This window comes from Natator depressus, chromosome 1 (assembly GCF_965152275.1).
Source record: "Natator depressus isolate rNatDep1 chromosome 1, rNatDep2.hap1, whole genome shotgun sequence".
Taxonomy (NCBI): domain Eukaryota; kingdom Metazoa; phylum Chordata; order Testudines; family Cheloniidae; genus Natator; species Natator depressus.
In genome coordinates, this window is record NC_134234.1 from 198,138,452 (window position 1) to 198,156,681 (window position 18,230).

The 18,230-nt window shown below is 45.4% G+C and overlaps 1 protein-coding gene across 3 annotated transcripts in view; it reads right to left on the reverse strand.

Annotated features, from left to right (window-relative positions):
- Window positions 1–863: 863 nt before the first annotated feature.
- The window catches only part of ZBTB20 (zinc finger and BTB domain containing 20), a 617,628-nt gene continuing 600,261 nt past the window's right edge, over window positions 864–18,230 (reverse strand). For all 3 annotated transcript variants that reach the window (XM_074974219.1, XM_074974221.1, XM_074974222.1), the window contains 2 exons: window positions 13,166–14,767; window positions 864–2,352 (listed from right to left, as the gene is read on the reverse strand). In XM_074974219.1, coding sequence (XP_074830320.1) covers window positions 1,934–2,352; window positions 13,166–14,767 — 2,021 coding nt within the window. In that variant the 3' untranslated portion in view covers window positions 864–1,933. The remainder of the gene's footprint in view (window positions 2,353–13,165; window positions 14,768–18,230) is intronic.

Here is an 18,230-nt window from a genome sequence, read left to right on the forward strand (position 1 = left end):
TTTTGGCATCAGTACAAATTAATGGGAGATCCGTTTTCCACACAGCTATGGAAGATCCGTAGTGAGCAAGATGGAAGTGTGACAGCAGTACAGCAGATTAACTCTTCTCCAGTGACCACAAGGAAGGGAAATCCTAACCTCCGGATCTTACATACTTTTTGACTATAAATTCTATCATTCCAGAGGCAAAATGAACATTGCTAGAAAACCTGCTTCTCACAATGAACCTCCCTTCAACAGGAACAAAATCCTAGCTGGAACACCAAAAAATAAACAACAGGACCTTGATAAGAGCCAAAAGAGAACCAAATATCCAAACAAAGTAGCAGTTCAAATGCTATTGCAGGATGGACAGACTATAGTAGATGACCTCACAATGCCCCCACAGACCCAGGTAATTCTCAAACAATAAAAAACAAAGGAAAAAACAATAATACTAAAATAGAAAATAAAGAAACATCCTTCCTCTTTTTAAATCAAAAATCAGGATCGCTCCCCTCACCCTCCCTCTTATCTGGAAGCAGGTTAGCTAACCTTAACAGTCTCCGTTTAAAAGTTTATATATATACATATATATACACACACACACATATATATATATATATGTATATATATAATAAAAGAGAAGATATTAGTGGCAGTGTACGCAAAACAAAAAAGAAAACAAAGAAAAATTACTTTTAGCAATCTCACTTTTTTTGTTTGTTTTTTTTACACAAATACTGTTGTAAATATATTTAAAAAAATCAGCATTCTATCTGGTAAACGTCACTTTTGCCCCTCTATAAAATTTTCAATTAAAAAAGTCCCAAGAACTCTTTTTTTTTAAATTATCCCCTCCCACCCACCCACCCTCTATTCCTCTTTCTTCCACAAGAATAAATCCTGATGCAACTGTTTTGTTTTGTTTTGTTTTTTGCAAAGATTGTGGGAACTAATCCTTCTCTTGTACCTCGATTCGCAGCTTGCAAACCTCAATATTTGTTTTTCTCTGCGTTTCTCTTTGCCTTCCGTGAAAGTCCCTCTTGATTGTGCTGAGGCTCTGGGCTCAGCGAAGACACTGAATAAATTACAAAAGAAAGCCACTGTTGCTTGTTGTCTGAATCTTCCTGGTGTCTGCTCAAAGATGGTGGTGGTGGTGGTGAGGGGAAAGCGGGATGGGAGGGTGAGCTAGAGAACGTGGGATGGAGCAGGATCCAGGAGAAGAAGCTGTGATTCTTATTCCTGATCCTGAAGGGACACTGCACCATCCAACCCAAGCCCTCTCCTCAGCCCTTTTAGAGTGTGTGTGTGTGAGAGAGAGAGAGAGAGCGCGAGAGAAAGATAAAGCAGACAAACGGTGGAAACCAGCAGGGCCTTGTTTCGTCTGGTTGCTGTTCAACCAATAGTGATATATTCCACAGTTCTAACTGGATACTGTGAAGTCCGAGAGCGGTCAGAATTGTGAATTACGTCCATTGAAACACTGCAAACGGTGTACTTAAAACGACAGTAGGCCTTGTAGATTTCGTAATATACTCTTGTTTTGTTTTTTTGTAGTGCTCTTCACAAGTGAGAAAAAAAAGATTTTTTTAAATTTTTTTTTTGTTATTTTTTTGTTTGTTTTTTTTGTAGTAAAGAAGGGTTGTATTTAGAGGCCAGTAGCTAGAGATCCAACCAGTGGAGCTCCTGAAGCACTACCTGGCCTTAAGGCCACCATCCAAGGGAGGTCGGGAAAACTATTATTCACCCAGCCTCCGGAAATGTAATGTACCAGCAGGCAAAAAACAGTTCTTCATGTAGTACAAAAACAACGAAACTAAAAATAAAGAAAAAAAAGGAAGAAAGAAAAAGGTAAAAAGGAAACAAAAACATTTCTTAAATTCTAGTGCCATAGCTTTTTTGTTGTTGTTTCTATTTTTTGTTGTTCATAACAAAGAGACAGAGATTCTACTTATCCGTCTGACACATGCATCCTCATGTGGTCGTTGAAATGCTCGATTTGGTCAAACTTAGCTGGACAGACAGAGCAGACGTACGTGGTCCCCTCTGTGCAGGCCACCACCCCGGCAGGGACAGCCCTGGTGCCGGTGCCTGCTGCGCCGGCCGTGCCGTTGGTGGCACTGTGCAGAGCCACATGCCTCTCCAGAAGGGTCTTGTGGGAAAACTTCTTCTTGCAGATGTAGCACTCGTAGGACTTCTCCCCACGGTGGAGGCGCATGTGCACGTTGAGGGAGCTCTTCTGGGTGAAGCGCTTGTTGCAGATGCTGCACTGGTAGGCCCTCACGCCGGTGTGCGTCACCATGTGTTTGATTAGGTAATCCTTTAAGGAGAAGGAGCGCCAACAGATGCTGCACTGGTGGGGCTTCTCACCTGCCCAGTACCAGAGAGAGAGAGAAATATAAACAAATAAACAGACAAAAACATTTTTTAACAAATTAAGCTCAGTTCAGTGAGGCTCTCTGGAATAGTTCCAGGTCTTTCTGGACTCTCTGGAGACATGATCTGGGGGAGGAAGAATGGTTTTGTTAATAATAATACAAAACTTGGGACATAAACAATACTTTTCATCTATAGATCTCAAAATGCTTTACAAAGGGGATGATCATTATCCCCAATTAAACAGAGGATGAAAGAGATTCAGCCCAGACTTTTAAAGGTATTTAGGCATTGCTGTGCTCAGCATTGCAAAGCCTAGCTGACTCAGAAGACTATATCTCATTTTCAGAAGTCAGGAATGTAGGACTCTAAATTCCATCAACTGTCAATGGGATTTTAGCTCCTAAGTGTGCCTAACTCCCTTTTGAAATGAGATGCAGGCTCTTAAATCTGTTCGGCGTTGCATCACCGAGCACAGCAATGCCTAAATACCTTTTAAAATCTGGACCTTAATGACTTGTCCAAGGTCACACAGCAAGTCGCTGGCAGAGTCAGGAAGAGAACCCAACTCTCCCTGGCTCCCTGCCACATGTTCTAACCACTCAGCTACAGTTGGTCTCTGAGCACAGGGCTGGGAATTAGGAAATGTGTTTCATTCTTGTTTTCTAGCGCTCACCTCCTGGCTGGCCTTGGTCAAGTCACTTCATCTCTCTGTGCCTCGGTTTCTCCACCTGTAAATATTGGATGGGGATAATGATACTGACCCACCTCACATGGGAGCTGTGACCCTTAATACATTAATGTTTGTAAAGTGCTTTGAGATTCTCAAGTGGAAGGTGCTAGAGAAGGGCAAAGGATTATTATTTCATAAGAGAGGTTTAAACTTATTGCTCCTTGTTCTGGTCAAACATGGCAGCTAAACAATTTGCAAGAATAACTACAAAGGATATTTGAACACACAAAAATTCTTGGGCCAGCTGCACAAAGTCAAAGCTCATACAATGGCTACATCTCCAGCATGACAGACATGAGAATTAAACTGCGTGACTGTCATTTCAATTGAACACCAAAAATCATGGGAATTAGGGATGTGGCCCTCTTATCACAGTGTATTCTCCACCCACAGCCAATCTAAGATCTTTCCCTACAGCAGGTCTAAGTTTTCCCTCAATATGATCCAGGCAACCCAGTGACCAGAAGGGTGCAACTGAGGGCATCATTTAGTCCAGTATACGTGACAGATTTGTCCAGATTAGCTTCAATTGTCCCATGTGATGTTCCACCCCTTACTTTGGGAGACAATTCCCAGCCTCATATACTGTACTATCAGGCAATGTTTTCATGATATTCACTCCACATCTTATCATTCATCTAAATCCCTAAATGCCACACCAAAAACCGTAACTCCTTAACTTTATTTCTTAAATTATACTTGGGGTAGTCAAGTGTTTTAATTCATCATGCCAAGAATTTATTGTCATTGAGAGGGATTCTAACATTTCATTTAAAAAGACCGTAATGGCACTTTTTTTTTTTTTTTTTGCCCATTGGTTACTCATCAATTTCCTAGCCCCTGGAGATGCTTCATGTTTTTGAAGAGATATTTCCGCTTTCTCTTAGAATATATGTGATGGCTACTTTAAACTGTAATATGGCATAGTCTCATATCAACGTGCAGAGACAAGAACATGTCATTGGCAACATTTAATTGCTTGCTTGTGCTGTGAGATTAGAGTATAGGCTCAAACTCTGTGTCAGAAAAGATCATTTAATTCAGACTGGGCGGGGAAGGGCTTATACTTTTATTATGAGCCTTTATTCCGCTCTAGTTACTTTGCAGTTGAATGGACAAAGAATGCATGGGGCCAAATCAGTGGCTAGTGTAAGTGGGTGCAACTCCATTGTCTTCAGGCATTGCACTTCCTTAAACCAGTGGTGAATCTGTCCCATAGCTTGCAAAATTATTGGCAAAAGCACTTCCTCTCTCCCGCAGTGTACGCCAATGTGGTACAAATTTATACCACTTGTTTTCATCTCTGCCTCTCCAAATAACGAACTCTTTCATCTAAGATTTAAGCAAAAGGTTTAGCAACCGTTGCCAGTCATCAGGGTCACAGGTTTGCAATAATCTGCATAGATAAACGCGGCTGAAGGGAGAGCTTCCTTCCCATCTGGTATGGCGAACAGCTAGGGTTTTGATCCCCGAGATCCTTGATGAGATTGGTAGAAAGAGAACTGCTGGGTGTGATGACCACATACATCGTGCAGTTGAGCTTTCTGAGCAAATGAAGCAGAGGCCTGTTGATATCCCTCCATTTGCACTTCCCCATTTTACCTCCTCCTCAATGCAAGTGCATTAGTCTGGATTGTACAAATATACAAAACTAAGGATCTCTTACTCCACTATAGGTTTTTTAAAAAGGTATAGCAGGTAGTGTGACTGACTCAATGGAAAACATGGTAAACACATGATTCCGAAACATGTGACTTTCCAGCACTTCGGCTCTGTTTCTAAGCACATCTATAACACAACTGTCAGGCTGTAACGAGGCTTTAGCATGGTGAGTCTGCTGCAAAGATGGGATTATCTAACTGTGTCTGTAACTCGATTAATCAGCTCATCTGAACTATACCTCCTCAGAACCAATCTTGCTCCCATTGAAGCAAATAAGTGTTTTGCCTATTGATTTCAATGGGAGCAGAAGCCAACCCATTCCAATGCGTACTCCACACTTTCAATAGTTTACCTGTGTCAACCAAGAAATTCCCCATTTCATATCCTTCTGAACTCTTGTTCCCTGGCTTCAGATGGTCAATAGTTTCCTAGCCAGGAAAATGTATTCTCCCGCTCTCCCTCTATGTTTGCTACCGTTTGCATTATTATATCCTCATATATATTGTGATATGGTATTTATCCCGTCATTTGCTTCAAAATCTTTGTGTGGGGTCTTCTCTCCTAGGAATCTCACAAATAAATCAATATTTTTTCAGATGCAAATTTATTTCCTTACCAAACAATCCTTCTATCACCTTTTCTTACTGAGAATTATTTGCATCAAAACAAGCAGAACCATGAAAAAACAGTTACTATCCTTTCTGTAACTCTTGTTCTTTAAGATGTGTTGCACATGTCCATTCAAGTGTAGGTGTGTGCACGCCCCAAGCACAGTTGCCAGAATTTTTTCCCCTAGTGGTGTAGCATTGGGTCGGCTCTGGTGTCCCCTGGTGCCGCATGCACATAGCACTGGTATAAAGGGCCCTGTTGACCCTGCGCCCTCTCAATTCCTTCTTTACCAGCTGACTCTGACTAGAGAGGAATGGGGGCGTGTCTTGGAATGGACATGTGCAACGCATCTCGAAGAACAACAGCTACAGAAAGGTCAGTAACTGTTTTTGCTTCTTCAAGTGCTTGCACATGTCCATTCCAATGTAGGTGACTCCCAAGCAGTTGCGTAAGAGGTGGACTCGGAGTTCAGGAACATGCTGACAGCAAAGGTCAAAGCTGGCATCATCTCTGACCTGCTGGGTGACGGCACAGTGAGTTGAGAATCCTCTACCACTATGAATAGCTGAGCAGATCTACGGAATGGCTTGGTCCTTTATATATAGAACGTCAGCGCTAGTCTAACATCTAAAGAGTGTAGAGGTTGCTCCTCCCTGTTTGAATGCGATTTTGTGAAGAACACAGTAGAAAGGTTGACTGCAGTAAAATTGAAAAACCACTTCTGGAAGGAAGGCTGGGTGCGTATGCAGCTGCACCTTATTCTTAAAGAAAATCATATACAGGGGCTCCGACATGAGGGCACGAATCTCCAAAATCTGTCTGGCCAAGGTGATGGCCACTAAAAAGGCTAGTTTCCAGGAGAGGTGAACTAATGAGCATGTTGCCAGTGGCTCAAACGGGGGACCCATAAGCCTTGATAAGACGAGGTTTAGGTCCCAGGAAGAAATGGGGTACAACCTGGGGTACAACGTCTCTAGGCCTTCAAGAAAAAGAATAACCATCTCATGCGAGAGGACAGACTGCTTGTTGACTGGGGGATGGAAAGCAGAAATCACTGTGAGGTGGACCTTAACTGAAGAAATAGCCAAATTTTGTTGTTTCAGATGTAATAGGTACTCCAAAATAAGCTGCAAAGAGGAACACAAGGGCAGAACTCCGTGTTGGGAAGACCAGATGGAGAATTGCCAAGTAATTGGTCCTGGTGGAGGGCTTCCTACTGCCTAGCGGGACCTTACAGACCTGCTCCAAGCACGCCTGCTCCTCTGGATTCAGCCATGGAACTTCCAGGCCATCAGATGGAGGGAGCTGAGGTTTGAATGGAGCAGTTGACTGTAGTCTCGGGAGATCAGATCCAGATACAAAGGAAGCAGGAGTGGAGCCTCTGCTGAGAGGCCTAACAAGGTGGCAAACCAATGTTGCCTTGGCCATGCTTGGGCTATGAGAATGACCTTCATTAGAACCTCATGCACTTGTGGGAAAGGATGAAAGGTGTAATACAGATGATCTGTCCACAGAAGCAGGAAACTGTCCATGAGAGACCCCAGGCTGTGGCCTTGCAGAGAGCAGAACTGGTGGCATTTCCTGTTGATCCGGGTAGGTTTAATGGGGGAGTTCCCCATTGTTGGAAAATGATCCTTGCAACGTCCGGCCACAGGGACTGTTCATGGTGAGTGGAGAAGGACCTGCTGAGGGAATTCACCAGCTGGTTCTGCGCTCCCAGGAGGTGAAAAGCCATGAGATGGATTGAATGTGCTATGCAGAACTCCCACAGATGAATTGCTTCCCAACACAGAGGGGAAGAGCATGCTCCACCTTGCCTGTTCTTTCTCCTCTGTGGGTCCTGCTGGTCTGATCGGGCAAAGTACTGGTCTGCCTGCTGGTGCCTGTAATGTTTCCTAGAAGTCGCTGGGGTATACAACCCCAAGGATGTCAAGGTTGCCCTGGAGTCCTTCGGAGTTTAGCATCAAGTTTGCTCCGAGAAGAGCAAGATTCTTCAAAAGGGAGATTCTGAGGGTTTGCTGAATCTCCTGAGGAAACCCAGACGACTGCAACCATGAGCTCCTACACATGGTTACAGCTAAGGCCTGGATCTGGCCGCACAGTCAGACATGTCCAGGGCTGCCTGTAAGGAGGCCCTCGCTACTGTTTTTGCTTCATCGACCAGCGAAGAGAACTCCTGTCTGGCTTCTTGAGGCAGCCAGTCTTTAAACTTTTGCATGGCATCGCACATATTAAAGTCATAGCATCCCAGTAGTGTCTGCTGGTTTGCTATGTGAAGTTGCAGCCCTCCTGTAGTATACACCTTTCTGCCAAAGAAGTCTAGTTTTTTGGGGTCCTTCACTTTAGGCATTGCTCCCGACTGCCCTTGCCAATCTCTTTCATGAGCAGTTGAAATTACCAGGGATCCTGGAGGGGGATGTGAGTGTAAGAACTCGTAACCCTCCTCTGGCATGAAATAATGCTGCTTTGTACACTTTGCCATTGGAGGAAGGGATGTGGGGGTCTACCACAACACCTTAACTGGGTCCATGATAGCTTCATTGAGTGGCCCACTGCCATCAGGATGTCCAGTAGGCTATGAGAGGACTCCTTGACCACGTCTGCCTGGATGCCCAGATATGAGGCCACCCGCTTTGAGGCCACCAGGAGAGCTTTGTGGTTATCTTGGGGAGGAGTCACACCAGCTGTCACCACAGCCTCATCCAGGGAGGAGTAGGAGGAAGCCAGCACCAGCTGGGGAGCCTCCACCTCTCCTTCCATTTTGCCCCAGACGCACGGGGCCTCCTCTTGAAGTTCAGTACCAGGCTCAGTACCAGAGTCCAGATCAGGAGTCTCCTGGAAATGCACTGGTGGTGCTTTGCTCTCAGAGGCCATCAAGTAGGAGCATCTTGAGAGAGATCCCTGGGCAGGAGGGAACCACCACAGATTCCAGAAGGGTCATGCACTTGGTGGCATCCCTATGTTTGGGGCAATAGAGGAGTAGGAGTGCCTCAGGGAGTAGTGTGGGCGGCTCTGAGGGCAAGAGGAGTACGACCCCATTTCTGACTCTGATGACAAGGAGTCTTGGTGATGCAACCAGGGCAGTGTGGACCCTGTTGGTGCTGGAGATCGGTGCCGCAGTGGTGAAGCCAGCAATGAGGCTATCAAGGAAGGTTTTCCCCTAGAAAATAGTCCTGGTACTGGGCAGTGGCTGGGAGAAGATGGTTTCCTGCCGCTCAATGACACTGGTGGCACCGCCAAAGACGGAGACACTGGGAACGAAAGGAGGTCCTCGGCTGCTGCGAATGCTTCAGGAGTTGACGGCACCATAAACATACTGGAGCCAGGTTGCCTGCCCGAGGTCGGTGCCTCCGGAGTCAGAGTCAGCGGAGCCTGTATAGGTGCCGGAGTTGCCGGTACCAGGTGTTGAGGTGCTGAGGTGGAAGAGTGGCTTGGCATGGATCTCACTCTATCCCAGTCTCCACGTCTGGCCAAATTTGGTGCTGGGGATTGAGCACTCTCCAGCTGCTTCTTGTTTTTTTTCTTAGGCACTGGAGCCGGGTACTGGTGCCGAGACTTCCGCCTGGTGGCAAGCGTGCTCCGCACTGACACCGAGTTACTCAGTACCGAGTCCAAGCAATTTGGCTCTGAAGCAGGTCTCAGAGCTTCCTCCATGAGACGGACCTTCAATCTCACTTCCTGGGCCTTTTTTGTGCAAGGTTTGAAGTTCTTACAGATCTGGCAGCAGTCCTTCCTATGTGCCTCTCCCAAGAACTTGAGAAAGCTTGAGTGCAGGTTGCTCAATAGCATCGACTTGCCACAGGAAGCAAAAGGCTTGAAGCCCGGTAGCCGAGGCATGCCCCGGCACTGGGGGACAGATGAACTTCGCTAACTGATCAGGGAAGGGTCCTACACTAATATAACTAAAAACTGACTAACTACAAACAACTGATTAACTATTTACACTAGAAGGATAGTGAAAAACCACTGGGAAGTTTGCTGAAGCAACCAGAAGAGTCCCAGCAACTGTCATGGGTGGTAAGAATGAACTGGGCAGGGGTGTAAGGTCAGCAGGGCTCCTTATACTGGCGCTATGAGTGCGCAGCACCAGGAGGCACCAGAGCTGACCCGATGGACACCACTAGGGGAAAAAATTCCAGTAACTGTGCTCGGGGTGTGCACACACCTACATTGGAATGGACATGTACAAGCACTTGAAGAAGAAACTAAGGTTACAGGAAACATTACTTTTTGGGACATGAATCCCATATCAGTTTTAGTCACGTTCACTTCTAAAATGCACGTGTTCCTCATTTTGGGCCTTTCTCCCATATTTGAATCTCACCAAGGAGAGTGGCGTGAGATACTGACCAAAAATTATCAAAGCATGACATGAAGGAAAAGGCAGTGACGCTTTAAAATGTGTAAGGAGGTTTTTCTAGAGCTTTAATTTCATAATACTGCAGATCTTAGTTAAATAATTGCACTGTTGGATAGGTTAATGCCAGTCTACATGAGACAGAGTAGAGTATTGATCCTGTATGTGTGGGAGTGAGGCATCCGTACGTGTGTGTTTGTGTACTATAGCAAACCCCACCAACATTTAGTTTTTGGAAGCATGGAAGCTGGGCAGATATTTTATACACTCCAGGTCTCTGAATTCTCATTTGGGCTCAAAGTCTCCTATTGTTTCCTCTTGGGACTGCATTTCATACAGCAAGCCCAATCCATAGCCTTTGCATTTTAAGGTTCCCCACTTGTTCCCTGCTGCTCTGATGCCCTTCTAGAGCTTCTTCTCTGGGATTCTTTTAACAGGCCTGAGCACTCTGACAATGAAGCCACTCCTCCAGCCATCCAAGCAGTGGACACAGTTGGTCTTCTACTCCCCTGGCTTCTGTTGTTTGGCCAAGGACCTAGTCAAGTTTGCACAGTACTCTTAAAGATTCCTTTCGGTTGTGCCTGGAATCTGCTCACCCATGTACTGGTTTTCAAGAGTATCCCAGAGGTCAGTTAGCTCCCAAATGGAAATGCAAGTCACTTGGGAAATATGTTAAGAGTTCCCCTTTGCCTCTTTGCCCACTGAAACACTTGTCACTGAAAGTATATGAATTTTGAAATCTCCAATCCACACAAAGAGAATCTTTGCTGACTCAGGACTGAGAACATCTAGAGCAGGGGTGGCCAACCTGAGCCTGAGAAGGAGCCAGAATTTACCAATGTACATTGCCAAAGAGCCACAGTAATATGTCAGCAGCCCCCCATCAGCTCCCCCACCCCGCTCCCAGTGCCTCCCACCCACCGGCAGCCCCGCTGATCAGCACCTCCCCCTCCCTCCCCGCACCTCCTGATCAGCTGTTTCATGGTGTGCAGGAGGCTCTGGGGGAGAGGGAGCGGAGTGAGGGCCTGGCAGGCTCAGGGGAGGGGGCGGGAAGGGATGGAGTAGGGACAGGGCCTGTGGCAGAGTCAGGGGTTGAGCAGTGAGCACCCCCCGGCACATTGGAAAGTTGGCACCTGTTGCTCCAGCCCCAGAATCAGTGTCTATACAAGGAGCCGTATATTAACTTCTGAAGAGCCACATGTAGCTCCAGAGCCACAGGTTGACCACCCCTGATCTAGAGAGTCAGTGGCAACTCTAGGTCAAATATTTAGGCAGGGCCCTGTATATTTCCTTAACTACTCCACATGTGCTATCCTTCTGCTGGCTTGAAGCTCCTATTGCAACCTGCAGTACATAGTCTTAGTTACTGGAACAGCTAACCCAAATGGATCTTTCATGGAAGAGCCATTCTAGCTCTGGGAATTGAGATGAAACTAGTTTATTTCACTCTGTGACTTGATTTTCTAATTTTTCTGAGTGAGGCAATGCCACCAATGCAGAGGCTTTAGCTACATATCCATGACTGGAAAGAGGGAGCTGAGACACTTGGTACTCTTTGGATTCAGGACTGCTTCACCATTGATTTGCTTTATATTTGGCCTAGAAGTGAGAGGAAGTGAGATGTATATGGAAATGCTCCACTTGAGACAAGCAAGGGGAACCTCATGTTGAATTGGTTCACCTGGGTGCATTTCTATGGTTGATCCTGGCTATTTCTCAACCACTAGTCTAATGTTTTGCCAATTAACTACTATAGGTATCAGGTGATGATGGCAAGAGATCCTGAGACACAAGTGCTGCATGTAGAGAAGGTTGGTAAGGAATGCTATGTCAGTTTTGCTGTGTCAACCCTGAACGCCACAATACTTTTATACATAACAGCTCCCTGTAGTCCAGTCCAACCCTGGGTGACCCTTAAGCGATTCTATAGTGTGTGTGAGTGGATCAAGGAAGGGGCTCTAATTCAGCCTCATGATTTTTAAGACTGCTTTCTATGCATTTGCATGAAAGATGTCCTCAATGCTGATCATGGGATTTACCTAAAGCAGCCTGAATAACCATCTCCTCTAAAGTTTTATGAGGCAGAAGTCCTTATTGCTGCTGTAACAATTACTGTTCATATAGCAAGTGTATATATCAGTGTCACAGAACTTTTATATATGGTTTATAAAGCAATAGAATATATAACCAATAATGTACATCTTAGATGTTTTAGAGCATGATTCACAATCGCATATAAGTGCTAATTATATAAAAATATAAACAAAAATATGTACACGCTATTTGATATATACATATATGCTAGGTGTGTGGAAGCGATAGCTATGTGAGAAATTGGAGAGGCACAAGAGACATTTCTCTCTCTCCTGTGATTGCCTCTGCTGCACTCTGCCCATTCCCCCCCATCCATATTATTCTAATATTTCCGTGCTCACACAGCACCTGTTTTGCTGATAACTGCTAGATAAATAGTTCTTCCTTCTCCTTCCAAATGTGGAATTTCCTCCCAGAATTATAACTGCCTGACAGCTGGGATTCAGTCCTGAACCAAGGACAGCTTTTCCATACAAGAAATGTCATTGCTTTGAAATCTAAAGACTCTACAAGGCTAGAAAAGGGAGCTTTATCCCAGTGGGAAGTATAGTTTCCCAGTGGGACACAAATCTTTTGCTTCTAACCCTAGAAGGTCCCAAGACACCAGCCTTTAATGTAGATACATTCTGAATGTATAGGAAAGCTGTTGTAGGTCATTTTTGCAAGGCTGTCTTGGCACTTATTTAGGCTGACCTGCATAACTCAGACATGGCTTCATCACTCATGAGTAATGCAACCAACCGAACCTCACACCACCACCAGGTATTCCATGCACACAGACGTACATAGCAGTGAATGACCCAATACTAATAACCCCTCCTCCAACAGAGAAATTCTATCTTTAATGGCTCTCTGTTAAAGATTCCTCATGTTGTTTCCAGCAACATTTTGTTTGACCTTTAATCAAAGATCAACTTGTGCTAGGCATCACATGTGAATTATTTCCTTGGATAGTCACTTAATACACATTTCATTGATATAGGAAGAGTTTCCTTCCCTGTATCCTTGACACCCTTACCTCCCTAAAGGGACCGTCTATAGACTTAACCAGGAGCCTGTCCTGAGGCCCTTACTCATTCACTGACTTCAATAGGACTCCTCATCTGAGTAAAGGCTGATGGATCAGGCACCCAGTGTTCTCCCTTCCCATGTTGTGGCAAACACTAGTTATATTCTCAACACGGCAGTAGCAGTGCCCAGAGATAACTGGAACCCTGTAAGGATCTGAAGGCTGTCTCACGTCTACATTAGGCACTGGCACGCTGGGAAATGGAATACATGTCAAAATCAACTGCATATTTGTAAAGGCCTGTCCCTGGGCTCACATGTAAGCCAAATGGCCATGCACTCACCTGTGTGTACAAACATGTGCTTGACGTAGTTCTGTTTGGCGGTGAAAGTCTTGTTGCAGAGAGTGCACTCGTAAGGCTTTTTTTCACCCTGTCCACCTGCTGTGCTGTGGCCCGCCGATGGGGCCAAGGGCTGTGGGGCTGGCAGCTGGGCAGTAAAGGTTGATAGGCCAGGCTGGGTCACTGTCACAAACTGTGTCTGTTGGCCAGCTAAGGGCTGGGGCAGGCTGAAAAGGAAAGGTTTAGGTCCACTGCCAGCAGATTGTGTGGTAAAGAGGGCGGGCAGGTAGGTGTTGCCAGCTGTGCCAATGACCTGTGTGTTGCTGGTCAGGGTCAGCGGCATCCTCAGATTGCTGGTGAGGGTTTCTGTCTGGCGTAAGTAGAGCTGGGTGCTTGGCAATGGTTGAGCAACTGTTGTGTTGACAGAAGGCTGCAAGGCCCCCTTTTCGCTGTTGTTACTGACAGTGAGCACTTTGCTGTCCATTTCAATGTCATTGCTTCTGTCCGGCGAGGAAGTGTTGGCATCTAGGTGCTGTGGCTGGGTCTGTGTGCCTTCAGCAGGGACTTCATTTTGCTCTGCTTGGGAAGGTTCCTGCTGACCCTCTCGGCCCAGGTTAGCCATGAACTGCTGCTCCATGGAATCAGGCTCAGTCCCAATGGAGGAACTGACTCCAGAGTCAAAACTCTCCCCCTTGGGCTCACTCTCAGTGCCTTCGGCTTGGTCAGTGTCCTCAGTGCATTCCTCAGACTCATTACGCTCCAGGATCTGCACCCTCTGCTGGCCATAGTAGTCATAGTCATCCTCCATCTCCTGTTTGATGTGGATGTTGCCCACCAAGGTCTGGATCCGGACCGGACGTGGTTGCTTGCGGCAGTGTGTGGTCTCTGGAGTGGTGGAGAGGTACCGCTCCATCTGCTGTGAGCGCTCGTGGATCCGTGTAATCCAACTGGGGTCTTCCATGTGATGGTCTCTGGGGAGCCCCAGGGCCGTTTCATGATGGCTGACCACTGCTCCGCTGTAGAAGGAGCGCTCCCCACTGCCATTCTGCATGGAACAGGCATAGAGAGCTGAGTAGATCCTGTCCACGCTGTGCTGCGAGTGGCTCTGCAGGTAGCCAGACTCCGTGTCACTGCTCTGCCCTGAGGTGCCCGATTCGGGGGTCCCCCTGGGCGTCTCCTGCCCAGAGTCCTGAATCACTGGGTAGACCTCCCCCACATTCTGCGAGACGATCCTTGTGCATTCGTCAATCACAGTCTTGATCTGCAGGATGCTGGCAGCTGTGAGGATCTGCAGGGCCTCTGACTGTGAGACCCGCAGCACCCCACTGTACATGAAGTCAATGAGCTTTTGCACGGACTGGACTGACACCACTGAGGGGATCTCGATGTCGCTGTACCCCAGCAGCAGCTTGTCCTGGAAGAAGGGGCTGCCAGCCGCCAGCACGCAGCGGTGGGCGCGTAGCATGCTCCCGTGGATGCGGACCGTCACGTCACAGAAGTGGCCACGGTTGCGCTGCTCGTTGAGGGTCTCGAGCACAGAATTGCTGAAGTTGTGAAGGTTGATGCTGTGAATGCGCTCTGTCATCCCCTTGCAACTGATGTTACCTGTAGCAAAGGATGAGACAAAACAGAGGGACAGATCAGGGCTTGTCCTCTGCATGTCCACAGCTGGCTAAAACACCTACCCACTGGATATACGGCACAGGGAACATCTTAGAGGTACCATAAAGGGGCACTGAGCACAAGGCATCACCTCTATGCGTGGAGACGATCAACTCCCCAGGGAAAAGATTTATCAGGATCTCTATGGGATGGATGAGTGCCTTGACTCTTCAAGAAAAACTAGACAAGACACTAAGGGTCAGATTCTCACTTACAGTAATGATCTTCACATCACACTGGTAATATGATGAGGCCATAGTTTAAAAATTTCTGGCCCTCTGTCTAGATCTGGATTTTGAAATCCCCAAAGTTAGGGCATAGTTGGATCCTGGGTATTGTAGTTCAGCCCTTAATAAAAATGGCAGCCATTTGCGAAATCCAAATCTGGACCATGGTTTGGATTTGAAACCTTTCCAAAATTCCAACTGTTTGTGTGTCTGGGGGCTTGGTTTAGGTCATTCATTACTCAAAAGTGAACTAACCCTCGGTCAAGAATCAAAGGAGATCCATTAACTTTCTCCCCTATTTTCACTCCACCTTGGGGGTTTTGACAGTACACCAGCTGGGATTAGAACTGCTGTAATACCAAGACAAAAGCTGTCTGAGGGTATTTATTGCCTGACCAGAAGTGGGAAGTAAAGGGAACCTGGCCAAAATGCCTGTTCTAAGGAGAACTTCTCTTATTTACCTCTCACCGCTTTTACAGCTGGCTAAAAAATAACTATCTTTTTAATCTCTCAGTCCACTTCTCTCTCTCCCAAGAATTATTTTGATTTAATATTGCTTCTCTCTCCCCTCTCTTGTCCGTTTAGATCAGTGGTTCTCAACTAGGGGGTACGTGTACACTTGGGGGTACGCAGACGTCTTCCAGGGGGTACATCAACCCATCTAGATATTTGCCGAGTTTTACAACAGGCTATGTAAAAACCACTAGTTAAGTCAGTACAAACTAAAATTTCATATAGGCCATGACTTGTTTATAATGCTCTATATACTATACACTGAAATGTAAGTACAATATTTATATTCCAATTGATTTATAATTATATGGTAAAAATGAGAAAATAAGCAATTTCTCAGTGACAGTGTGCTGTAACACTTTTGTATTTTTATGTCTGATTTTGTAAGCAAGTCCTTTTTAAGTGAGGTGAAACTTGGGGGTACGCAAGACAAATCAAACACCTGAAAGGGGTACAGCAGTCTGGAAAGGCTGAGAGCCACTGGTTTAGATAACAAGAATTTGGAGGCAGATGTGTCTTCATATGTGCCTGCAAAGAACTTACCACACTCTGAAGGCTAAATAAATAATAGCCTTATTAATGAACCCTCACAGAGTATCTGAGTGCTAAGATCCAAGACCAACGCAAATGTCACTGTTAGCATGTTTGTGAACATTGCATCAGAAATTTTCCCATCCCATGTCTGCAATCCACACTCACTGCAGTCATGCGTGAGTGCATGAGACACTGAAAGTGGAACTGACTCTATAAAATCAGTAAATCAAACTAGCTTATTTTTATTGTTTAAGAAAAAATGTAAAGCAAAGAAACAGCATCTAAGGTGATATTAATAACAAATGTAAGAATGTTTAATTTTTTGAATATATGATTTTTAACCTGCCAGTGTTCTTCTAAGTCCAACATAAAGAACATTTGGTCATTGTTATTATTCTCATCTTAGAGACAGGCAGCAAAATGCTACCAACTGCAATTTGCTGAACAATGCAGCCCCCTCTCACTCACGCCCTTTCCTCCTCATTTACCCATTCCTGCTATCTCAAGCACCCTCTCTTCTGGTGCTTCAAAGAGAAACCATATTGGACACAGGTGGTTATTTAAATTCTCTGATGATAAAAGGGGACCAAAAATGTCAGGAACTGGAAATTCTGACGGGGACAAGCTGCCTAAAGGAGCCTGATGCTTGCAGAAGGAAACAGGCCAGTATTAGGGATTACACTAATTTCCATATGAAACTGCTCTCCCGGGAGATGCTCATATGGCAGCAATGCTTGGGAAATCACTAATGGAATCATGGAGACTGTGAATTATATCTGTTTTGTTCACAAGCTTTGCCAGGACATGTGAGCTTTATCCCCGACTGACAAGGGCACTGGAAAGATACTGCAGGAACCTCACAGGCATTCACTCATAGATATTGCAGGTATCACACCAAGTAATGTGAATGCGTCTTTTCCTCCTCGTACACCAAGACAACCACCTCCCAGAGTCCTCCTGGCCAGCCATGGACACATCCTTATGTGTCAGATCACATGAGAATTCAAGATGAACTCAAGATAAAACACAAGGAATCTCTCTCCGAAAGACAGAGAACTTGGAGGCATTATGGGGGTAGGGCCCCTGCCGAAGCGGGAGTGTGCTATGGCTGATTGTTGAAGGGATGACACCTCCTTTCTTCAACGCCATCCCTGGACAAGCGCATGAGGATGTCTAATTGAGCGGATACACAAGACATTCTCTTTTTCACAAGTTCTGCTAGGTCAAAACATACCTATCACAATCTGCTTTGATCATGAGGTATCCTTTTAATTCAAACCGATCTTTAAAACCAATTCTCCCTGTAATTTTGTTCCATTTTATAAAAAAGATATATTAAATAATAGCAAGACATACAGCAGTCTCGCTTAGCCTCTCACATCCAAAAAACACTGGAGGGAATACCCCAGAAGCACCTGGCTGATTCTATAAACGTATGGTTTGATTTTCAGAGGTGCTGTGAGTCCCTTCTCCTTTTGATGCACCAGTGCAGCCCACATTAGTTTGGAAGTTGGACTTTTGCAAACACATTCATAGGAGAAGATACTTCAGTTCAACTTTATTTATTTCAAAGTAATTTAACGCTGGTGAAAGCTGCTGGACTGACAAGCCTTGGAGACTGAAGTCTGCTGTTTATTCACAGGACAGGTGAACAACTTGAGCAGCATCAGGGAAGCTTTGTTCATACATCCCTCTAGCATTCCCATGCCCTAACGTGAAGAGAAAGGGGAATTCTGTATCTATGCTCCATTCAGTCCTTGGACTACAAGGGTATAGCTTGTTCAGGAAGGATAGGCAGGATAAAAAGGCAGAAGGTGTTGCATTACACATCAAAAATAAATACACTTGTTCCGAGATCCAGAAGGAGGTCAGAAGCAGACCAGATGAACGTTTCTGAGTAAAGATAAAATGGATAAAAAATAAGGATGATTCATGGTAGAGGTCAACTACAGACGACCAAGTCAGAAAGAGGAGGTGGATGAGGCATTTTGAGAACAAGCAATACAAATACACAAAACACAAGACCTGGTTGTAATGTGGGACATTAACGACCCAGACATCTGTTTGAAATGTAATACAGCAAAACACAACATTTCCCATAAGTTCTTCGAATGCATTGGGAACAACTTTTT